This window comes from Lissotriton vulgaris, chromosome 2_1 (genome assembly GCF_964263255.1).
Source record: "Lissotriton vulgaris chromosome 2_1, aLisVul1.2, whole genome shotgun sequence".
NCBI lineage: Eukaryota > Metazoa > Chordata > Amphibia > Caudata > Salamandridae > Lissotriton > Lissotriton vulgaris.
The window spans coordinates 2,003,989,683-2,004,010,627 of NC_141687.1; the positions used below are offsets into that span (position 1 = coordinate 2,003,989,683).

At 47.0% G+C, this 20,945-nt stretch overlaps 1 protein-coding gene across 1 annotated transcript in view; it reads right to left on the reverse strand.

The window, feature by feature from the left end:
• Positions 1-17,060: 17,060 nt before the first annotated feature.
• The window catches only part of ADAMTSL3 (ADAMTS like 3), a 2,358,716-nt gene continuing 2,354,831 nt past the window's right edge, over positions 17,061-20,945 (reverse strand). Inside the window, exon 31 of the mRNA XM_086958228.1 lies at positions 17,061-18,517. Coding sequence (XP_086814354.1) covers positions 18,408-18,517 — 110 coding nt within the window. The 3' untranslated portion in view covers positions 17,061-18,407. The remainder of the gene's footprint in view (positions 18,518-20,945) is intronic.

Here is a 20,945-nt window from a genome sequence, read left to right on the forward strand (position 1 = left end):
GAGTATGCAACATTTCCCATTTAGATTCACTGTATGCAAATGTACCTCGTGTATATCCTGAAGCATGGAACTGACCCCCTGGACGTAAACCACAGCACCTAATCGGGTGCAGTCCGCAGCTTTCTTCCATGAATTACTTGGGATCAACAAAGCGTGCAAGGAGCCCCTGGCCCCCCATCCACTGGCAGACCCCTCCCTTCCCCGCCCGGACCGACCCTAGCCCACCCTGAAGAGTGACCCACGTGAGGTTGGGGGGACTCACCTTGCACCAGCCGCTTCATCTCGTTGTACCGGGCCCACATGAAGTTCTTGCCCTCCTGGGACGGGAAGGGGGCCGGGGCCGCCGAGGAGAAGCTGCGGCCGCCGCCGTGGGCTGGCTGCGGGGTGGCGGGCAGGGGGGAGGCGGGGGCGCAGGGGGGGGCGGGAGAGGAACAGACGGCGGGAGGGGGCGGGAGAGGACACAGGGGGCGGGAGGGGGGCGGGAAAGGACACGAGAGGAACGGACGGCGGGAGGGGGCGGGAGAGGACACAGGGGGCGGGAGGGGGGCGGGAAAGGACACGAGAGGAACGGACGGCGGGAGGGAGGCGGGAAACGTGGGGACGGCAGGAGGAGGGACACAAGGCAGGACAGCAGGCTACCACGCGCACACCGTGCAAATCGCCTCCCACTGCCTCGTGCAACCACTCCGGACGTTCGATGGGACTCTTAACTGTGAGCGCCTCGCGCCGGGCCAGATCCTTCACCCAACCCTCTGGAGCTAACCACGCCCTCTTTCTTTCTAACACCCCGCCCATAGCAGAGCTCGAGCCAACCCCTCCTGTCTAGCCTGCCTTAGTAACATGAGGGGCGCGAGACCAAGGCTCGGAGCCCGGACACCGTCACGCCGTCCCTAAACCAATAGAAAAGTAACAAGCACCTACGAGGACAGGGGGGGCGGGAGAGGAACGGACGGCGGGAGGGGGCGGGAGAGGACACAGGGGGCGGGAGGGGGGCGGGAAAGGACACGAGAGGAACGGACGGCGGGAGGGGGCGGGAGAGGACACAGGGGGCGGGAGGGGGGCGTGAAAGGACACGAGAGGAACGGACGGCGGGAGGGAGGCGGGAAACGTGGGGACGGCGGGAGGAGGGACACAAGGCAGGACAGCAGCAAGCACGGCCCGGCCGGAGGAGACTCGGGGGCGTTCCCGGCGTCGCGTGACATCGGCAAAAGCCAAAGAATCTCGGGAACGCCCCCGTGTCTGGTCCGGCATTGATGGACAGGCCCCTCGTCCAATGGCTAGGCTCCATTTATGGAGCTAGCCAATGGGACGGGGGGCGTGTTCCAGAGTGCCTTACTGTACTCAATAGATTTCTCTGGAGGAGGAGCCTAACGGCTCCGTCCCCCAGCGAAACCTAAAAAGGGGGTGGTGATGAACAGAGTGTCTGAGTTAAACAGACCACTCTTACCCAGTCCAAAGATCAGGGCTTGATCCATCACCGTTATTTATCTCACTGCCCCATCCCAGCTCAGAACCTGGCTATATGCAAATCAGTCTGTCCCTGGCCCAGTGCATCATGGGAACAGGGCAGACTAAACTACCAAGCCAATTCTTCACCAGAAAGGAGACAAGCTACCGGGGACCGGTTTCTGGCATTTCAGCCTTCTTCGGCCCGGCTTGCTTGAATCCCGATGGAGCAGTGAGAAAGGGACTCATGTCTGAGTATACCCTGCCACACCTATAGTGGCCAAAAACGATTTACAAAAAGGGGGTGGTGATGAACAGAGTGTCTGAGTTAAACAGACCACTCTTACCCAGTCCAAAGATCAGGGCTTGATCCATCACCGTTATTTATCTCACTGCCCCATCCCAGCTCAGAACCTGGCTATATGCAAATCAGTCTGTCCCTGGCCCAGTGCATCATGGGAACAGGGCAGACTAAACTACCAAGCCAATTCTTCACCAGAAAGGAGACAAGCTACCGGGGACCGGTTTCTGGCATTTCAGCCTTCTTCGGCCCGGCTTGCTTGAATCCTGATGGCGCAGTGAGAAAGGGACTCATGTCTGAGTATACCCTGCCACACCTATAGTGGCCAAAAACGATTTACAAAAAGGGGGTGGTGATGAACAGAGTGTCTGAGTTAAACAGACCACTCTTACCCAGTCCAAAGATCAGGGCTTGATCCATCACCGTTATTTATCTCACTGCCCCATCCCAGCTCAGAACCTGGCTATATGCAAATCAGTCTGTCCCTGGCCCAGTGCATCATGGGAACAGGGCAGACTAAACTACCAAGCCAATTCTTCACCAGAAAGGAGACAAGCTACCGGGGACCGGTTTCTGGCATTTCAGCCTTCTTCGGCCCGGCTTGCTTGAATCCTGATGGAGCAGTGAGAAAGGGACTCATGTCTGAGTATACCCTGCCACACCTATAGTGGCCAAAAACGATTTACAAAAAGGGGGTGGTGATGAACAGAGTGTCTGAGTTAAACAGACCACTCTTACCCAGTCCAAAGATCAGGGCTTGATCCATCACCGTTATTTATCTCACTGCCCCATCCCAGCTCAGAACCTGGCTATATGCAAATCAGTCTGTCCCTGGCCCAGTGCATCATGGGAACAGGGCAGACTAAACTACCAAGCCAATTCTTCACCAGAAAGGAGACAAGCTACCGGGGACCGGTTTCTGGCATTTCAGCCTTCTTCGGCCCGACTTGCTTGAATCCTGATGGAGCAGTGAGAAAGGGACTCATGTCTGAGTATACCCTGCCACACCTATAGTGGCCAAAAACGATTTACAAAAAGGGGGTGGTGATGAACAGAGTGTCTGAGTTAAACAGACCACTCTTACCCAGTCCAAAGATCAGGGCTTGATCCATCACCGTTATTTATCTCACTGCCCCATCCCAGCTCAGAACCTGGCTATATGCAAATCAGTCTGTCCCTGGCCCAGTGCATCATGGGAACAGGGCAGACTAAACTACCAAGCCAATTCTTTACCAGAAAGGAGACAAGCTACCGGGGACCGGTTTCTGGCATTTCAGCCTTCTTCGGCCCGGCTTGCTTGAATCCTGATGGAGCAGTGAGAAAGGGACTCATGTCTGAGTATACCCTGCCACACCTATAGTGGCCAAAAACGATTTACAAAAAGGGGGTGGTGATGAACAGAGTGTCTGAGTTAAACAGACCACTCTTACCCAGTCCAAAGATCAGGGCTTGATCCATCACCGTTATTTATCTCACTGCCCCATCCCAGCTCAGAACCTGGCTAAATGCAAATCAGTCTGTCCCTGGCCCAGTGCATCATGGGAACAGGGCAGACTAAACTACCAAGCCAATTCTTCACCAGAAAGGAGACAAGCTACCGGGGACCGGTTTCTGGCATTTCAGCCTTCTTCGGCCCGGCTTGCTTGAATCCTGATGGAGCAGTGAGAAAGGGACTCATGTCTGAGTGTACCCTGCCACACCTATAGTGGCCAAAAACGATTTACAAAAAGGGGGTGGTGATGAACAGAGTGTCTGAGTTAAACAGACCACTCTTACCCAGTCCAAAGATCAGGGCTTGATCCATCACCGTTATTTATCTCACTGCCCCATCCCAGCTCAGAACCTGGCTATATGCAAATCAGTCTGTCCCTGGCCCAGTGCATCATGAAGTGCATGAAGTTGTGGCACAGCGCTCTATTGGCCATTACTGGTGTTTTGGGAAAAGCATCAAAGCCGAATCTCCCAGTGCCCTGTACAACACTTGCGGGCCTCTGCTCTTGAGCAATGGCAGCCACTTCTTGTTTTTTTATATTCTAGACTACTTTTCACCCTTCATTTATGGCTCTGCTGCAAGCAGACCAGTAGAAGAACCTTTCCAACGCAGCCCCCTGGACTGATAACATCTTCCATAATGTACCCCTCCACAGTAAACTTCTCCCGTTCACTTTAAAAATGTGAGCCATTTTTTATTCAGGCTGTTGTGCTGCGGTATTGCGCCGTGTGTCCTTCCAAGAGCTGCAAAGTGTTCTAATACCCCAGACATTTCCTCCATGGAAGTGCAAAGGATTCCGTCTTGATGTAATGAGCCATCTGTCCTTTAACAACGTTCCTGGATGTAGAGTGTAATTAATTACACGAGGAATGAATGAAATATAACTGTACGGATTCCTAACCAGGGTGCATCAGTGTTCGTCTGACGACAACAATTCTGAAAGTTGCATTTTTGTGCGAGTGAACAATGCTAGCCTCGGGGTACACCCGGTGTTTGCCTTCGATCAAGGCGAAGGCTAGCCAGTATGAGGCACACCGAGGCCCGCTACTGAATGAGGGCAGCCTCTAAGGACATCCCCTCGGTGTCTGCCGAGCGGGTACTCGCTGAGGTTAGTGGGTGGGGTACAGAACAGGCTTTAAGTGGGCCTGGTCTTGCTGGTGCCCAGCACCTGCAGTTCTACACCTGGTGCCGAGACGGGTCCCTATCGGGCTCTCCATTTGTGTCCTTACCCTTTGTGAACACATAAATGTTAACTCTGCGGCAGTAACACCCTTTACTGCCTTGGGTGTAGCATCGAAGAGACTGTTTATAGCTCTTTCACTGTCTCATCATTTCAGAACTGATGCATTTTCAATATTATATACAACACAGCTATAGTTATTGATTATTCATCTTCTGCAGCTAGCAACCATTAACAAAGCCCATAATACTGGCTTGTTGTAAGTGTAATGTTGCTTGCTTTATTATTTATCTAGATGCAACGATAGAAACAGCAAAATGCCAGATGGGCGGCACACTATGCTACGTACAGATTTTTAGCTTGGGTGTTTTTAAGCCACGCCTTAAATTACCTCGGCCACAGCCCTTTAAGAGACCCCCCAGTGGGTTCATCCCACTTAAAGCCCTGGGGTACAGTGAGCTGGCTCCTGTGAGACTGGCTCCCTCGCCCCCTTCAGTTTACAGCAAAGACCTGGGCAGCGGACACTCTGCGTGGCATGTAAACAGCATGGCTCACTGAGGAGGGACTACCATTGGTAGGGCACCCCCCTCGGTATCTGCAGAGTACCGTGGCTGAGGTCAGCATGCGTGGGATGCAGCAAGCTGGCTCCGGTGTCACTGGCTCACTTGCCCTCTTCAGTTTACAGCAAAGACCTGGACTGAGGCCAGCCTGCACGGAATTTAGACCGCATGGCTCTCTTAGGGGGGCCTCCCATTTTTAGGGGTACAGCCCGGTATCTGAAGAGGAAGCCAGCACGCATGGAATAACCTGAACTAGACTACCTCGTAACAAACTGAACACCTGCCATTTTGAGAAAATCCGGGTGTAGGTAAGATGAGATAATCGGAACCTGCCTCCTTAGTGAAGCATTGCCCACCTCAGGGCACACCCCAGAGATGCTTTAAGGCATGAGAAAAGTGGGCAACTGGCCAGGGCCCCCACCTTCCAACCCCCCCCCTGCCTTTTGCTCAATTTCAACCTTTCATAATTAATTCAACAGTATATGGCATCACATGGCTTCATTTACCAGATAATGGGTAAAATACATTGTTCTGACCATGGGCCCCCAATATATTTTTGCTCAGGCACCCATAATTCCTAGAGGCATATGGCTACACCCTGTGTTTATTTCCAAACAACTGAGTTAAAGTCGGCCTGCAAACAATACTCTGAGCCTGGCTATCTTGTAACACTTTGCCCTCCTCGGGCTAATCCCTCCATGTCGCAGAAGATCCGGGTTAGGGCAGGTGCCGCTCAGGGTACATCCCCAGGGTTTCCCTCTAGGTTCCTTATTCAGAAATCCAGGACTGGGTGGCCAACCTGCAGAAAAAGGCCAACCCTTGCTTCGGTACAGGAGTACCGTCCTCGGGGAGCGTGCTTGTCAGGGCTGTGGAAAGCCTGTCTGCATGTCAAACTGGATGGCCAACCTGCAAGATTACACCGAGCCTAGCTTTGGATGGCGCAGGACACTTCCCTAGGGCCCCGCGCGCCTGGGCTGTGGAAGGCTTGTCTGTATAGGTACCCCAAACCTGTCTCAGGTTTTAAGGACTGGCCCCCTCAGGATACACACTTGGTGCCCGGTGAAAGCCTGGGCTGACTGCCCATTTCAGGGCACCATTTCGTGTCGGAGGGCATCCTGCATGCGTTACCCTGAGCCCGGCCCCGGTGTTACCGACTGCCCTTATCAGGGTACACCATCAGTGCCTGGAGAACACCTGGGCTGAGGCCGGTGAAATCCCTGAGAAGGCTCGGATGTGACGGCCGGCCAATTACAGGTCACACTGTCCGTGTCAGGGCAGCCTGCATGTCAAACCCAGAGCCTGACTATGGCATTGCGAACTGTGCCCTTTTTAGGGTACACTTTCTGTGTCAGAGGGTGAGGGGCCGAGACTGTGTTAGATACCCTGAGAGGGCTACTGTATAATGGCTGCCCTGCTCGATGCCCGGAGAAGACGAGGGCTGAATTGAGCCTGCGCCTCATATGACGTACCGTAAAAATAACATAAGGAACTTTACCTACCAATAGCCCCAATACCAATTACCAAATAACCAGTCAGTTGGCAGTGAAGAAAGTTAAATCGTTTATTATGCAAAATACTCCATAGAAGAGCCTCTCCAACCCTCACCCATCAGGTGCGCTGAGAAGACTGCTGGCTTACATTCAAAATCGCACATAAATCCAGGCATCCATGCTGGCCAGAAGTGCTGTGTTATGAGTGCAGCCCCTAACTGGGGCTGTCCTGATTGCAACTTTCACTTTAGCACTGACCTGGCCGGGAGGAACACGCTTGAGGTGCATGAGCCGATAGTGTGGGCCGCCCTGATCATTGCACGTTCCATGGTGAAGCATGCAGCTCACATTTTTGACCTAATAGGGGACAACAACTTAGATGTCCTGTTTATCACGGAAACGTGGCTTAGGGAGTCGTGCGATGCGGTGGTTGAGCTCGCCGTTCCCAGAGGTTATCGCCTGGCACGTGCTGACCTGAAAACCGGGAGAGGGGGGGCACTGCGGTGGTGTTTAGGGAATCCTGGGCATTTGTTTGCTCATCCTCCACAGCTGTCATGGAGGGTGAGGCCCTGGATTTTTCCTTCACCATTTCCCCCCACTTTACTTTAGGAGGCACGCTGGTATATTGCCCCCCTGGGCAGCCGGGGACATTAAGTCCCTGGGCGAGTCCATGGCTGAGCGAGTCATACGCTTCCCCAAATTTCTTCTTCTAGTTGACTTTAACATTCAGTTAGACTCACCGGAAGCCTCAGACTCAGCAGCTCTATTGGACCAGCTGAGCCTAACTCAGCTAACCCAGTGGGTCTCTAAGTCTACTCACTCAAGGGGCCACCTGTTAGACCTGGTGTGCTCCAATTTTGAGCTTCTTACTAAGGAACCCTTGCGGGTAACTTGGTCCGATCATGCCTTGATTTTTTTTTCATGGGCTGCAGGTAAGCTCCCCCGCCGCTCACGTCCCTCGTCAGGCCCGATAGCCCGTAAGATTAATATCCTGGGGCTGGCCAAGGCCTTGACACATGCACAGCCAGGACCCTGTGTAGATCTGGAGGGTGCAGTAGACCAATTTAACATATGGGTAAGACAAGGGGTGGAATCCACATGTAAACCCCGGCCAAATGTGCCCCGGCGTGAGTCGCCCTCCCAGCCATGGTATACCACTGAGCTAAAAGATGTGAAACTGTGCTGCAAGAAGAAAGAACGCCTCTGGAGGGTGGCCTATTGTCCTTTAGCTAAATCCAGGCTGCGCCTGACGCAGAGAACCTATTACACCGCAGTGAGAAAAGCGAAAAGTGAGCACTTCGTGACCAGAACCATGAAGGCTAACAATAATAGCAAGGAGATTTTTGCCATTGTAAAGAACTTTATTTCTCCGCAAGCAGAGCATAAGACTATCCCAGCCTCTTCAGACTGGTGTGAGGAGCTGTCGGCTTTCTTTATTAACAAAATTAATCTAATTGAAGATAGTTTAGCCCTGTCTGCTTCACCTACTTGTTCTCCGCCTGTACCCGTCATCTGCCCCACACCTACCAAAATTTTCTCCCAATTTACATTGATCGAGCTGCCTGATGTTCTCGCCATTCTCAGGTCTTTAAAGTCAGGTGCCCCTACAGACCCTTGCCCGGCTAGAGTTCTTGCCGGTGTGGCGGACACAGTGGGCCTGGAAGTCACCACCATTGTCAACTGGTCGCTGCAGTCAGCAACGGTGCCCAGACAGTGGAAACAGGCCATGCTTGACCATTCATCATTTCATTCACTACACTTCTCCCGCTCTTAAAGAAGCCTACAGCGAATCCTTTGTTGCCGGCCAATTATCGGCCAATATCTTTATTACCAGTACTAGCCCAAGTCTGCGAGAAGGTGGCCTTTCGCCAACTAAATGCTTTCGTTGCGGACTCGGGGGCTCTTCACCCAGCTCAGTCAGGCTTCAGATCATCCTACAGCACAGAGACAGCACTGGTGGAGGAGACTGAGGCCATCAGGGAGTGTTTGGACGGGGGCGGCAGAGCGGCCCTGATTTTGCTGGACCTCTCTGTTGCCTTTGATACCGTCCCCCACCAGCTGCTTCTCTCTCGCCTGTCTTCAATCGGCCTCTCTGGTACTGTGTGGGCCTGGGTGGAATCTTTTTTGAGCTCCCGCTCCCAGCAAGTTTGGATTCCTCTCTTCTCATCCTCTGCCAGGGAGGTCCTGACGGGAGTCCCTGAGGGCTCGACCCTGAGCCCGTTACTTTTTAACATCTATCTGACCTCCCTGATCTCCCTGGCCGAAGTGCTGGGTGCCAAAATTATGGCTTATGCCGATGACACCCAGCATTTGTTCACTTGGGCAGACTCTGATGTATGCGCTGATACGGCACAAAGATGTTTAACCGCTGTTTTTACATGGCTAGCACAGGCCAAATTAAAATGTAATGAGGGGAAATCAGAAATCATCCTCTATGGACAATTCCCCCCGCTCTTCACAGAAGCGCTGTGGCCCGCTGATTTTCCCCACCTGCCATCTGAGGGCGGATCCTAAGAATTTGGTTTAAAAAGGAGCTTAGGTTCGCGGAACACATTAAAAGGCTAACAGGCATGTGCTTTGGGACTTTGAAATCCTTAAGCAGATTTTTTCCCTTGCTTCCTCAGCCAGCAAGGAGATGGTTGTTCGGGCGCTCATTTTTTCACGCCTGGACTATGCCAATGCTTTGTTTCTTGGCATTCCGACATATCTGGTTAACAAATTACAACTTATCCAGAATGCAGCAGCACGACTGCTGCTTGGCATCTCTAAGAAATCTAGTGTTAGATCACAGATGAGCGCTCTTCACTGGCTGCCTGTGCCTCAGCGGGTTCAATTTAAAGCTCTTGTTTTAGCGCACAGAGCCTTACACGCCTCGGGTCCCCCCTACATCAGGGAAAGAGTGTCTTTCTACAAACCCCGACAAACTTTAAGGTCTGCTGCCCATTGTCTGTTGGCCATCCCACGTTTTCGTCGGGTCAGGATAGGTGGCCAGTCATTTTCAGTTAAGGTGGCCACTCTTTGCAATGCCCTTCCGACTGGGCTGCGGCACACTCAGGACTTAAGGTGCTTCAAGGAGCTTCTTAAAACGTACCTTTTTACCCATGCCTACTAATCTTCATTCCAGCCTTTTGTTTGAGACTGCTCCGCGCCAGGATACTCTAGAGTAGTTGTACGTGCTACAAATTTCCATATAACATAACATATACTTTCAGTTCATCACATGAAGTCACCGTAAACGGAAAAACACCACTTGGCTCTGGGGCCCCTAGGAAGGAACATATATGGCACACATGATTGGTTCAAAGCTTTACTATGTTATTACTGGGAAGGTCAGATGGGGTGACTCCCTTTTGGCCTGGTGCCCGGGAGTGTAGGCACGGCGCCTCCAGGAATGCGCTTATCGCACCCAAGCCAGATGCGACCTTGAGTCCCAGGACAGAGGGAGAACAGTTTACTTTCAGCTGCTCTCAGTAATTCAAATGGACTGGGAACTGACAACAAATGCAGAGTACACGTGATCACAGCTCGGGTCTGACACAAGCAGAGAAAAGATGGCGTCTCTGTACGGTTTCTCGGCCTACTCTATTAGTATAGAACAAAAGGACAGAATAAACCTTTTCCTACTAACTAAAGTAATAGAGGTTATGCAGTGTGCATATTAAGCATAGAGGATATATAGATACATCATGCAAACACAATATATATTTCTAATACTTCTCGTGTAGGGGATATCTATCTTATATCCCTCATATACCCTTAGGCAATCCTCATGAAATGTCCCGAGATGGCCTGTCCATCTCAGGGCTCGCTTTAGGTGTGAGAGGGCAGTCTGCATATGCTACCCCGAGCCTGACTGCCTCCATCAGGGTACACGCTTGGTTCCTGAGAACACCTGGGCTGAGGCCTCCCTGCATGATGTGCCCTGACAGGGCTCTGGGGTGATGACCTGCCCCGCTCTGGGCACAGTTTCCATGTAAGAGGACCGAGGATGAAGGCAGCCTGCATGGGATAAGTACACTCAGTCTGTTTCCTGTAATATTCATGCACTGTAAATCACATTTCCCACATGAAAAGAGCCACTTCAAAGGGCGGATAGCCCACTTTGTCTTCGATTTATCTAAGGGCACCGCCTCGCGGGGTTTATCGGTGCTCAGAAGTCAAAAGTGTTTATTTTTCGGCCACAAATGTTGAAAGCAGGAACTGGTCTGTCAGCTGCGTCCGTGAGGAGGGTCAGGATGTACAAAGCCGCCTTTGCAAGGAAGACCATGGGGAGAGTCCACTGGTAAGATCCTACATGGAACTGGGTGAGAGGGGAGTTATGCCCTAGCTGACAAAAAGAGGCTTTCAGCAGCGAGTATCAGATGTGTGTGTGCAAGAGCATCTATGGTGGGCATTGAGAAACGTAAATATTAAGCAAAACGCAAAAACACAGGAATAAAACAGGAAAATACATCAAATAAAACCAATACAAACAAACTGTGATCGCGCACAGACATGCACACATGTGCCTACATGCATACATATGAGAGATTTGGAGGTACATTACAAGCTGCTAGACCATGGAAACATTATTTTATTACTTATAACCTATCCCCTTTACTGTTAATAATATTTGCATAGCGCAGACCTCACTGAATGGACAAAGTAGCGCTTCACGTTTGACCAGTTACCACAACACATTACAACAAGCATTAAAAATACAATAGGTCTCGCCTTTCATTAAGTTAAAGCCATTTGCTTTGCTATGCAATACCATTAGCAAAGCAAATTGCTTAAACTTAATCAAAGGCGAGCCCTTTTGCATTTTCAATGCTTGTTATTTAAGAAGGAGATACAGTGTCAACTGATCATGTACAGTTGGACCCTTCTGGTCCTCAGCGTACTCCTTACAAAGTTACATAATCAGTTGGAAGGTGTCTGGGTGTGGTCAATAAAGTTTATGATGTAGTGCATTCAGTTAACAGTTGCATGCCAAAGAATAAAGAGGTATGTTACAGAGCTCCGTGTGTAGCGTGGTCATTTGCATGCACACAGTCAAAGGGAAATCCCTGGGATAGGTTTGAACGGCTATGGTGTCTAGAGCCTAGTAGGTGCACTATAGTATCTAGTTTACAGACTACTATAGAACACTGGCTGACAGAAAGATATTAACGTAATGATTTCCACAGAGAAAAAGTTTGTTAACAGTCTAGTATTTTATTAAAACAACCAATATTTTACAATAAAAAACATACATTTAAAATTTCAAAGGATCCTTCCCTGAAACATAAAAATTTAATAAAATAAGAACATACAAGATGGCGATAAAGCATATAAGTTCATACACAACATGTTATATTTCATATACAAAAGAGGATATCACAATCAACAACAAAGAAAAACAGACCCCCTTTAAAACAGTGGTACTTGGATATTTTAACCACACTTGATTATCAGATCCACTGGCCTAGCGTTACTTGTATGATCTTACACAAATGTGACAAAATTGCATGTACATCCCATGTGTATTTTTATTGTAAAATATTGGTTGTTTTAATAAAATACTAGACTGTTAACAAACTTTTTCTCTGTGGAAATCATTACGTTAATATCTTTCTGTCAGCCAGTGTTCTATAGTAGTCTGTAAACTAGATACTATAGTGCACCTACTAGGCTCTAGACACCATAGCCGTTCAAACCTATCCCAGGGATTTCCCTTTGACTTTGTGTCCTTGCACCCTGTTCCCTGGTGACAGTGGGGTACCCTCTCTTTTGAAACTGGTCATTTGCATGCTCCAGAGCTACAGAAAATGCAACATCATCTAGTAGTACCAACATGACAGGCATTGAGAGGTGCTTGGGATTAGGGTCTCTGAGAGTGCCGGGCATATGGATGCATAAACAATCCATGGTATGAATGATCTCAAGGCCGGACTGGGAACCAAAACCGGCCCTGGCAAACTGCTCAGCCGTCCCCCTTCCTCCAGGGTGCAGTGGAGCTGTTTTCTAAGGACGGTTTCAGCAGATTTTGTTATAGGGGGCCGATATTGCTGGCCCCTAGTCACAAAAACGGCCCCCTAGGGCCCAAAACCGGCCCGCCCTGGCGGCCCGCCGGGGAATCGCCCGGTGCCTGCTACGGCCAGTCGAGCTCTAAATGATCTTTAATACACGGTTCACCTGATAGCATGTTAAAATTAGCAAATTCAAACTATGACGGCTTTCCACCAGTTTTAGATTAGATACAATTTTAGATAGAAAATTTAGGCTGGATTACAACGTAATGTGTAAGATAGTTATTTTTAACCTTTTCCATGCTCATGACGGAGCCGCTCCATCATGAGCCTCAGTTGAGCTGTGCTTGTGACGGAGCGGTTCTGTCATGGCCCGCTCGGCGCGAATTCCGCGCCTGCGCTGGACGTTCCATTGAGCGGGCGGGGCCATGACGGAACCGCTCCGTCATGAGCACAGCTCAACCGCGGCTCGTGACGGAGCGGCTCTGTCACGAGCATGCGAGCGCCGCTCGGCCCCCCTCCCCCTTAGCGCTGCGGCGGAATTGCCGCCGCAGCGAAGGGGTTAACCTCTGGTTATTGTGTGTGCATGTGTGTAAGATAATAACAACGCATTCCGGAATGAATGCGGAGCCGGACTGGGAATACAAACCAGTCTGGCAATTCAGTTGGACCAGGGGTGCTAGCAGGCCCGGCCCGTGCAGGGCGTTTTACCGGGGCGGTGACGTCAGGCGGGGAGGGGCAGGGTGGGGGGTTTGAAAATGCGGGATATGGACGATTACAGGTAAGTAACGAAAAAAATTAATAAAACGAATTTCGTTGCCCGCTCTGCATCGCCAAATGTGATGCAGCGTAGGCAACGAAATTCATTTTATTTGTTTTTTTCGTTACTTACCTGTAATGGTCCATATCCCGCATTTTCAAACCCCCACCCTGCCCCTCCCCCACCTGACGTCACCGCCCCGGTATAACGCCCTGCAAGGGACGGGCCTGGGTGCTAGTGAGAAGCACTGCTGCTGCTTTTGTTACAGGGGGCTGATATTGCAAAAACGGCCCCCACCACTCAAAAACCAGCCTCCACCCTTCTGGCCCACCAGGAAAACTCCAGGTGCCTGCTACAGCCAGTCCGACCCTGAGTGAAGGGGATCGGGGGTGCGGCTGCCTCAAGTTTACATGGCATTTATGACGTACTCTTTACTTCACATGCCTCAGTCTTTGACTCCTTACAGGTATAGAGGGGGAGGAATAATCATTAACAGATTTAGAATTATAGGTAATAAGTCTTTAACACCATAATGTAATACTGCAATAACAATAGGCTGCTGAAAGTTTAAAGGCGTCAATACACTAACAATGCAAATAACTGTACCCTGTAATGTAATCTCCAACGTCTCAATAAAAGAATGCCATATGAAAATGCTACGGAAATGTTACAGCGTGGTTTATTGCAGAAATACTGAAACTGATTTATGAAAGATAACATATTAAACATCTCATTTCTCTGCCGAGCAGCAGTACAGGTTACACAGGAATGTCATGTCAATTCCCACACACAATGAAACGTTTCTGCCGCCAGATCTCATGCTTTCGTAATTAGAGAACAATTAAAATTAACAAAAGTGCTAAATATTTTTTATTAAATACAATGAAGAAAACAATAAGATATTTATGGTAATAAGAAAATATATGCCCCAAAATCTTTATTACACACTGTACAAAACAAAATATTGCACTTTTTTTCTGTCCACAATTATGTACAAACATATTTTACAAAAATGTCCATTTAACTTAAAAATCTCTTAAAATAATCAAAACCCTATATTGATTCCACAGCTAAAGATAAATTCCTAAACCCTCCAACAGTCACAGCCATTTTTACGTCTCAGACTTGACGTGGCCATAAAGCATTCAAGGGACAACAAACAATACGAAAGTTAACTTGTATTGGTTAGTTATGTCACTTAAAAGGCCCTGGTATTGGAAGGTGCCATTTATAACGTTTGCTATACGTTTGAAAGCAAAAAACATGACTTTCTCTCCCGTACTGTTATCCATTGCACAAGACGAGAAATTTAAATTTAAGTTGGTTTTCTGTTATCGTCAAGATAATCAGTCACCATCTGTCCTTAATTGAAATTGCAGTTTAATCCCGGCATTTATTGACCATAATCGATCATTTTACTTTCTGGGTACCAATCTCCATAATCAGCCTTGTGTGGCTTGTAATCTTGAAGCATATTTTCCTAAACTGTGTATCGATATTCCTTTGGATTTCATCTGAAATACTTGTACCCCTCATCACCTAGTATTCCTTGGCTGGAATGAAAGGACTCAATGCAGGAACAGACTGAGTGCTACGGTGTATCTTTTTGCCTCATTCTTGAATCGATGGACGTAACAGGTTCTGATCCCCTGAAACTTGGGCATAGTTTACTCATGTAGTAGTCAGAATGTAATATTTTGAAACTCTCACATATGTAACTGAAGTATCAAAGGCTTTCATGCACACACTTTTTTAACCCCTCCCATGCTCATGACTGAACCGTTCCGTCACGAGCCTCGGGTGGGCTTGTGCTGGTGACGGAACGGGTCCGTCACGGCCCGCTTGCCGCGCCTGCACGGCGCAAATTCCGTGCCTGCGCTGGGCATTCTAAAGAGCCGGCGGGGCTGTGACAGAACCGTTCCGTCACAAGCACAGCTCACCCGAGGCTCGTGACGGAGAGGTTCCGTCACGAGCACGGGAGCGCCGCGCGGCCCCGCTTCCCCTTAGCGCTGCGGCGGAATAGCCGCCGCAGCGAAGGGGTTAAAAAGCTTTTTTTCAAAGCTGCAGAATATTTGTAAAATTTAGAAAGGCTTCGCAGATTTGTTTTTAGTTTATGAGAAACAATAATGCAATACTAGATTTCTTGGGGGAAAATGTCTGCTGAAATTATTTTCATTGCTAGAATTTACAACAAAAATGTTTATGGGAAGTTTTTTCAGCAGAATCTTTTAGAAAAGGTGATGCGCTTCACTTCTTGTAAAGATGTAAAGATGCAGTCAGTCAAGTTTGCAAGCCCTCAGTGACACATGATAAATATTTTCAAAATAGTCTGAATGTCTGTACATTTTAGAGTGATTCTAAAAATCTCAGAATTAATATTAATTCAGTGAGTGACAGCAATTTAGTGCTGACGTAATTCTGAAACTGATGGTTTTAGAATACAGTAATGCACAGAATTCTGACAAGATCACTGCACTTGTAATTCCATCTTGTTGGACACCAAACACTCCCAGGCGATTCCCAAAGCACTACAACAACAACAATTGAGGTTTAGAGTTGTTTGTGAATACACAGGACATTATTCCGATTGAAAGTGAAAAAATAACTCCTTTTACGATGCCATATTATGCACTGCTCAAAAGTGTGTGCTTGTTTGTGAACACTAAAGAAATTAGCAAGGCACTCAGGCCCTGACTCAAAACACAAGGATCAAGTACAGCCTGTCTATGGTATTCCTATCCATCTTTACAATTTTCACATCTTTATTAATCCACAAAGCATTCCATTTTACACATTCATAATTTACACAACTCACCCTCAATGTGAGTTGTCTATACTTTCTACAAAGTAGGGGTTATGTGGTTTAGAAATTGTGACCTTTTAATCAAACCACTTTGTCATCTCATTTTAAGGGCCTGATTTAGATCTCGGCAGACGGGTTACTCCACCACATCAGTAACGGATATCCTGTGTGCCGACATATAAATCCCCTAGGATATAATGGGATTTATATTTCGGCAGCAGTGGCGTGGCTACAGAGGGATTGTCCGCCCCGGGGCAGCACTGTTTTTGGGATGGCGGAGGTAAGCAAGTCATGTCTGTCGACTACCACCATCCCCCAGCCCCCTGAGAACAAGTCATCTGTTGGCCGCCAGACCACCCTGGAACAATTTGTCCGTCGGCAGCCACCCTCGCTCTTACCTGCCCCAGGCGGCAAACTTAGGGTCCGCACCGGAAGGCAGTAGGTTCGGCGAACAGGATACCCGTCACTGTTGTGACGAGTAAGCCATTGCCGAGACCTAAATCATGCCCTAGGTTATTTCTCCTGACATGTTCCCTAATCTTATTGCCACTTGTATGAAGTAAGGTAATTGGTGTCCTTTTCCACACTTATAGCAGACCTTATGTATAAAAAAGTAAATTGAGAGACTTGTTTATAACTATAGACCGACTGTGCTTTTCAATGTGGTTTCCCCGATTGCTCCTATTCCATTCCTAGGAACACCCACTGGTGTAATGTAAATTTCAAACTGCAACTACATTAAAAAATATTTGACAGGGTGTTATTTGCGCAGAAGTAAGGTAAACATTTTCTAGTAGTAATCTAGACTAACTTCTGGGTAAAACCTCCCTGTATAAAGCTGGGGCTATCTGCTTTTAAAACTTGTGTTAGAGGCACTTTGTTAAATTCTTTGGTTGAAGTACTGAATTTTACAACTTGGATGTTCCAGGTGTTGCATTTGACTTACATATTAACCCAGTATTATTCTTTTATTTTGTTAATTTATAAAAACACTTGCAGTCTAGTGCCTGCACCAATCAAAGTAACAGGGTTACTAGGTGGGGAAGTGCATACAACTGTTTTCATTTCAACAAAGGAAAAAAAATGATTCCAGCTAGAAAAGCAAGCTTTGCGTCTTGTGTTAATACTAAAGGAGCTGTAATTATGTCACACAGGTGAAATGATTGGTACATAGAATATTTAAAAAATACAATTACCTGCAGGGCTGAAACATGTAATCTGTATACCACAGAACCCTAAAATGTTGTTTTATATATATATCTGTATCTCACTGACCGCAAATCTTTATCACATTTGTCGTGTGAGGCACTTCGTCAATAAAAGAAAAGGAAAGCGGTAAATTCCATGAGACACAGTATATAAGAGTCAAACACAATTTCAACCGATGGCAGCAGTGCATGCTGCTAACTTTAAAAGATGTCATTAAGGCACTGCATGGCGCCCTACATTCACAAAATACAGGGGCATATTACCAACAACTAGCGATAATTATCGCTATGTTGGTCTAGCGGTGATTTTTTTATCGCCCAGCTGAGGCGATTTTTATCGCTTAGGAACCTTGCTATTATCAAGGTTTATATCCTAAGCGATAAAAATCGGCCGAAATGCATGAATATCGCTGAAAAGTCAGCGATATTCATGCATTATCGAGCTAATGCTCTTAGCCCTGTTATCCACCTACCATTGGATAACATGGCTAAGAACTGCTCAAGGGCAGGTGTTAGCTTTTTGAGATATTCGCGCTTAGCACAAATATCTCCAAAAGTTGGTATAAGGAGATAGCGATGTTAGAGACTGTTTCCAGTCGCTAACATCTTGGCACGCCCACTTTGCATGTCATTAGTGATAAATATCACTGACATGCAAAGCGGGGCCCAAGATGGTCGCTATCTCCTACTAGCTGTCGCTAACTGGTGTTAGCGACAGCTAGGTAATAGGGAGATAATTTTATCTCCGCTTTCCTAGCTTTTAAAGCCAAAAAAGCGGAGATAAACCCCCTTGATAATATGCCCCACACTTTGTAATCTATGACATCCTGGAGATGAAATGCTATGAAATAATTTTCTACAAGGGCATTGCATAATGCCTAAATCCTTTAAAAATCTCTCAGATAATATACACAACAAATGGTTCCAGGAACAAAATCTGTCCATATCAATGGGTAATGTTGTGTTCACCTGTTGCAGGTTGACACCAGAGGTCAAATTCTACAAAGCGGTTTCTGTCTCAGTGCACCAGCACTGGCCCATCACACCTGCACAGCACAGCCCAGCGCAGGCCTGTGGGAACACTGTAAGCCAAACCGAATCAGCTTATTTTGACCGGTCTTGTTCCCTATTTACATATTTTCACCATGGAGAATGCGCTGTCCTCTTCACTGGAGAGTTAGGCTTCCCTGCATGACTCGCAGCACCTTTGTTTGTAGATGTCTAGCAAGCAGAGCTTCAGGTGTTTGACAAATGTACAGTAGTGGGTGGTGTCCTTGCATTCTCCCGCTGCAAAAAAATACAATGGCATTTAAATATATGGTTGAAAATATTTGCCAAGAGATTATGGAAAAATTAAACCCAATAGTAGAAACAAAACCAAGCAATTCAATTAGATAATTGTTGAACATTTCACAGATATCACACATAACCAAGGTAATACATAGATAACCGGAACACATGTAATAAATGAAGGAGGGCATTGTTGTCTATTTCAAATGTAGTGCCTGTCTGGTCGTTTTGGAACCTTAAAGGTATTGTATCAGGTGCAAAGGTGTATCAAGATGTATCCATGTCATGGAAGCCACTACACGGCCAATACTCAATTGAGGTGCAAGTCCCATAATCCAAGTGGCTTCTTAGTGTGCCCTGACTGAAGCGATACACAAAGATGTAATCATTTCAATATTCCCTTTTAGCCAAGATATTACAAAAAAGGATATTAGAATGCTTTACGAAGAACTATATTAAGAAAATACAATCAAGGTACAAGATAAACAAATGTTAGAACATAAATATAAATCAGAAAAAAAATAGAAGATAAGCGCACGTTGGGATTGGCAGATACTGGCAGACAGACAGGTGTAATGAAGCTTTCAGGCCTTGAGGTAGCGAGCCAAATTAACGAAATTCCCAATGTTCCACATAGAATGAAATCATAAAGAGTAGCATGCTTCAGTTTAAGAGAGAGGGCAGGAATTCATTAGGTGATTAATAGTTTGAGCAATATGGGTTTTTCAGTCAGTTTCTGAAAGAGGCAAAGGAAGTGATCTGTCTGATATTTATAGGAATGTCATTCTACATCTTTAAAGCAATACCGGATGTGCGTCAGGTAATATGGATGGCAAGCTATGCCATGAGTGACTTTAATGGAAGGGTATCCAATGACAGATAGAAAGCAGTGGACAAGTCACTTATGACCAAGGAACCAGTAGAAGTTCATAATCACAAAAGTTCCAAGTAGCAGGAAGAAGGCAGGCGGGCTGAGAAGCCTCAAGTGGCCCTCCCTGAATGTCCCATGAGCAGCCCAGGATGTGACTATGAGGCCTTCTTTTTTCACAATGCAAACAGGAGGCAGGGGTGTGAGAGAGGAGGTGTCCTGCTCAAATCGGAAATAGAAACAAGTTAGGGTTCAGCCTAGGCCGTGCATGCGCTGTCTCTTCGAGGCATGTTGTATTCACTCTGTGGGCTTAGAGCCTGCTTATTGCCATTTTATTTGTTCCTTCGAGTGTAGTTCAAAAATGCTTGCTTTCTTTGTTCTGCCCTCCCATGTGTTTTAACAGCATCTTTTTTTTAAGAAAGTGGAGTCTCCGTTTACATAATTTATTTGACAAAAAACTGCCAGAGCAACATTAAGCACTTTATATAAAGAATTGGAAAAGGGTGGTTTGGCGCTTCCCTATTCAAAGGGTTATTATTTTGCTTATTTTGCACGGTATGTGTCCAGATTCAATGCAAAACTCAGAAAAGGCAATATTTTTAAGAACAATTTTTTGCAGCAGATACTTAAGGAGTACAATATAAGTTGCCTGTTAAAAGTAACTAAGTCACCTAAAAATGTCAGCTACAAATGCCTGAGGTGGTTTTTAGGAAGACCGCAGATATCTTTAGGAGAAATGCACTTCCGCACATTAATGCCATTACAACTTTGTCATAATTAGTTAAAATAGCCCCCGATATAGTGAAAAAAAATGGGAGAGAGCTGTGTTTAAGAAGATAGCAGACCTTTTGAGTTGAGAGAGGTGGATGAATCGCCGGAAGTCAGTGGACTTGTTCAAGGTGATTTCCTGCTCCTTGGCTCTTTTAGAATATTAGTTAGCATATTCAACAATTTAGAGTCTGGGCTGATTTGAGGCAGCCAATAGGTGGTAACAGCATTAGTAGGAGCTTCTGATTATAAGCAACCAGGTGAATGGAAAATTTTGCTTGCCTCCATGAAGTGCCCTGATCTTTGCCAAAAAGCAATTATAAAATGGGAAAAGTATGAAGGGTTGGAATAAATGAAAAATAATGTGGAAATAAATTAATACAGTAAACTTTATGGTTCTGAGAGGAGCCAATTGGTGCAGAATGCTATTCTTTAGTAAGTCGCTTCTCTAGGGAACTTCAGAATTTCTTACACAAGTTAATCCCAGGTGGTCTGGTTACTGCTTTTGATGCAATTCGGGGGCTGCTGCAATTTGGTCACACATAATTGGTCTGGATTCTCCTATTCAAGAATTTTGGAAATAAATATTTCAGTATTTGTAGAGGGCCTGGCATACAAAATTAGCTCCCAGTATTTGATGGATTCTTTTGGGATATGATCCTGCTACTCAATTACCTCCCAAATTGGTAAAATTACTATATGCTGCAATGGCAGTGGCTAGATCCTTATTACTTCAAAATGGCGGACACAGTTGATTCCTATATTATGGAATGGTGGTTAAAATGAAGC